A 934-nucleotide genomic window follows, 5' to 3' on the forward strand; every position below is an offset into this window, starting at 1 on the left:
AATTGTGATTAAATATTTATATTATATATAATAATAATTAATGATTTATTCATTCACAAACTTACTATTCTATCTGATCATTACATTGTTTGTTCTGTTCTTAATAAGTTCTTAATAAGGTGCAGGACCGCCTTCAATGATTTGTTCAACTGTTTTTTGAATAAGACTTACATATCTACTAATCAAACTGCCTTTAGAATGTCAGAAAAGGAGAGTCTTCTTAAATATTTTCTGAGCGGAGGCTTCGGTGGAATATGCACGGTTATAGCGGGTCATCCCCTGGACACAATAAAAGTAAGGTTATATTAACTTAATTACTTAATTATTTTAAAAAGCAAATTATAAATTAAGAAGAAACTATGACTTGCTAACTATGTCTGACATCAATATGCTATACATTTTTATTTTTGTTTAAGTCCTGTTATTATTTGATATAGTAATTATGTAACAATAATAATAGTAATATTTATAAATAAGGCAGTACAGATTTTGTAATTTATAAATAAAAATTTCCAGAATCTAACAAAAGTTAATAAATAAAGAGTTCCCAATTTGCATTTTGACATTATATACTTCTGATTTGTTACTGTTTTTACCTGTATTAATTAATGTCGTAAGAACAAAATACATTTTTTTAACTTTTCTAAGCTGTAAAAAATAAATAGAAATATGGGGTAGAATAAATCCTTCTATAATTTAAATGTAAAAGATAATCCCCCCGTTTTTCAGCTGTACCTAATGTAATTAGGATTATTAAATCCTACTTAGGATTGAACTCTTTTTCCCCAGAAGAGGATTGGCCCTAGTAATGGATATGTTAGGTAAAAGATGTGTGCTGATAACAATTTTTGTTTGAAAGATTTTGTTTCATATTATTGTTTTTTATCTTTTTCATCTATGTTTTTTTAGATCTTTATGTTAATGAATCATTTAT

General features: G+C 25.9%; 1 protein-coding gene across 1 annotated transcript in view; it reads left to right on the top strand.

The window, feature by feature from the left end:
- The first annotated feature begins 102 nt into the window (after positions 1 to 102).
- The window catches only part of LOC108570631 (congested-like trachea protein), a 4942-nt gene continuing 4110 nt past the window's right edge, over positions 103 to 934 (top strand). Inside the window, exon 1 of the mRNA XM_017932517.1 lies at positions 103 to 294. Within this exon, the coding sequence (XP_017788006.1) occupies positions 199 to 294 (96 nt within the window). The 5' untranslated portion in view covers positions 103 to 198. The remainder of the gene's footprint in view (positions 295 to 934) is intronic.

The sequence above is a fragment of the Habropoda laboriosa genome, unplaced genomic scaffold, assembly GCF_001263275.1.
Source record: "Habropoda laboriosa isolate 0110345459 unplaced genomic scaffold, ASM126327v1 scaffold101, whole genome shotgun sequence".
In the NCBI taxonomy this organism is placed as follows: Eukaryota; Metazoa; Arthropoda; class Insecta; order Hymenoptera; family Apidae; genus Habropoda; species Habropoda laboriosa.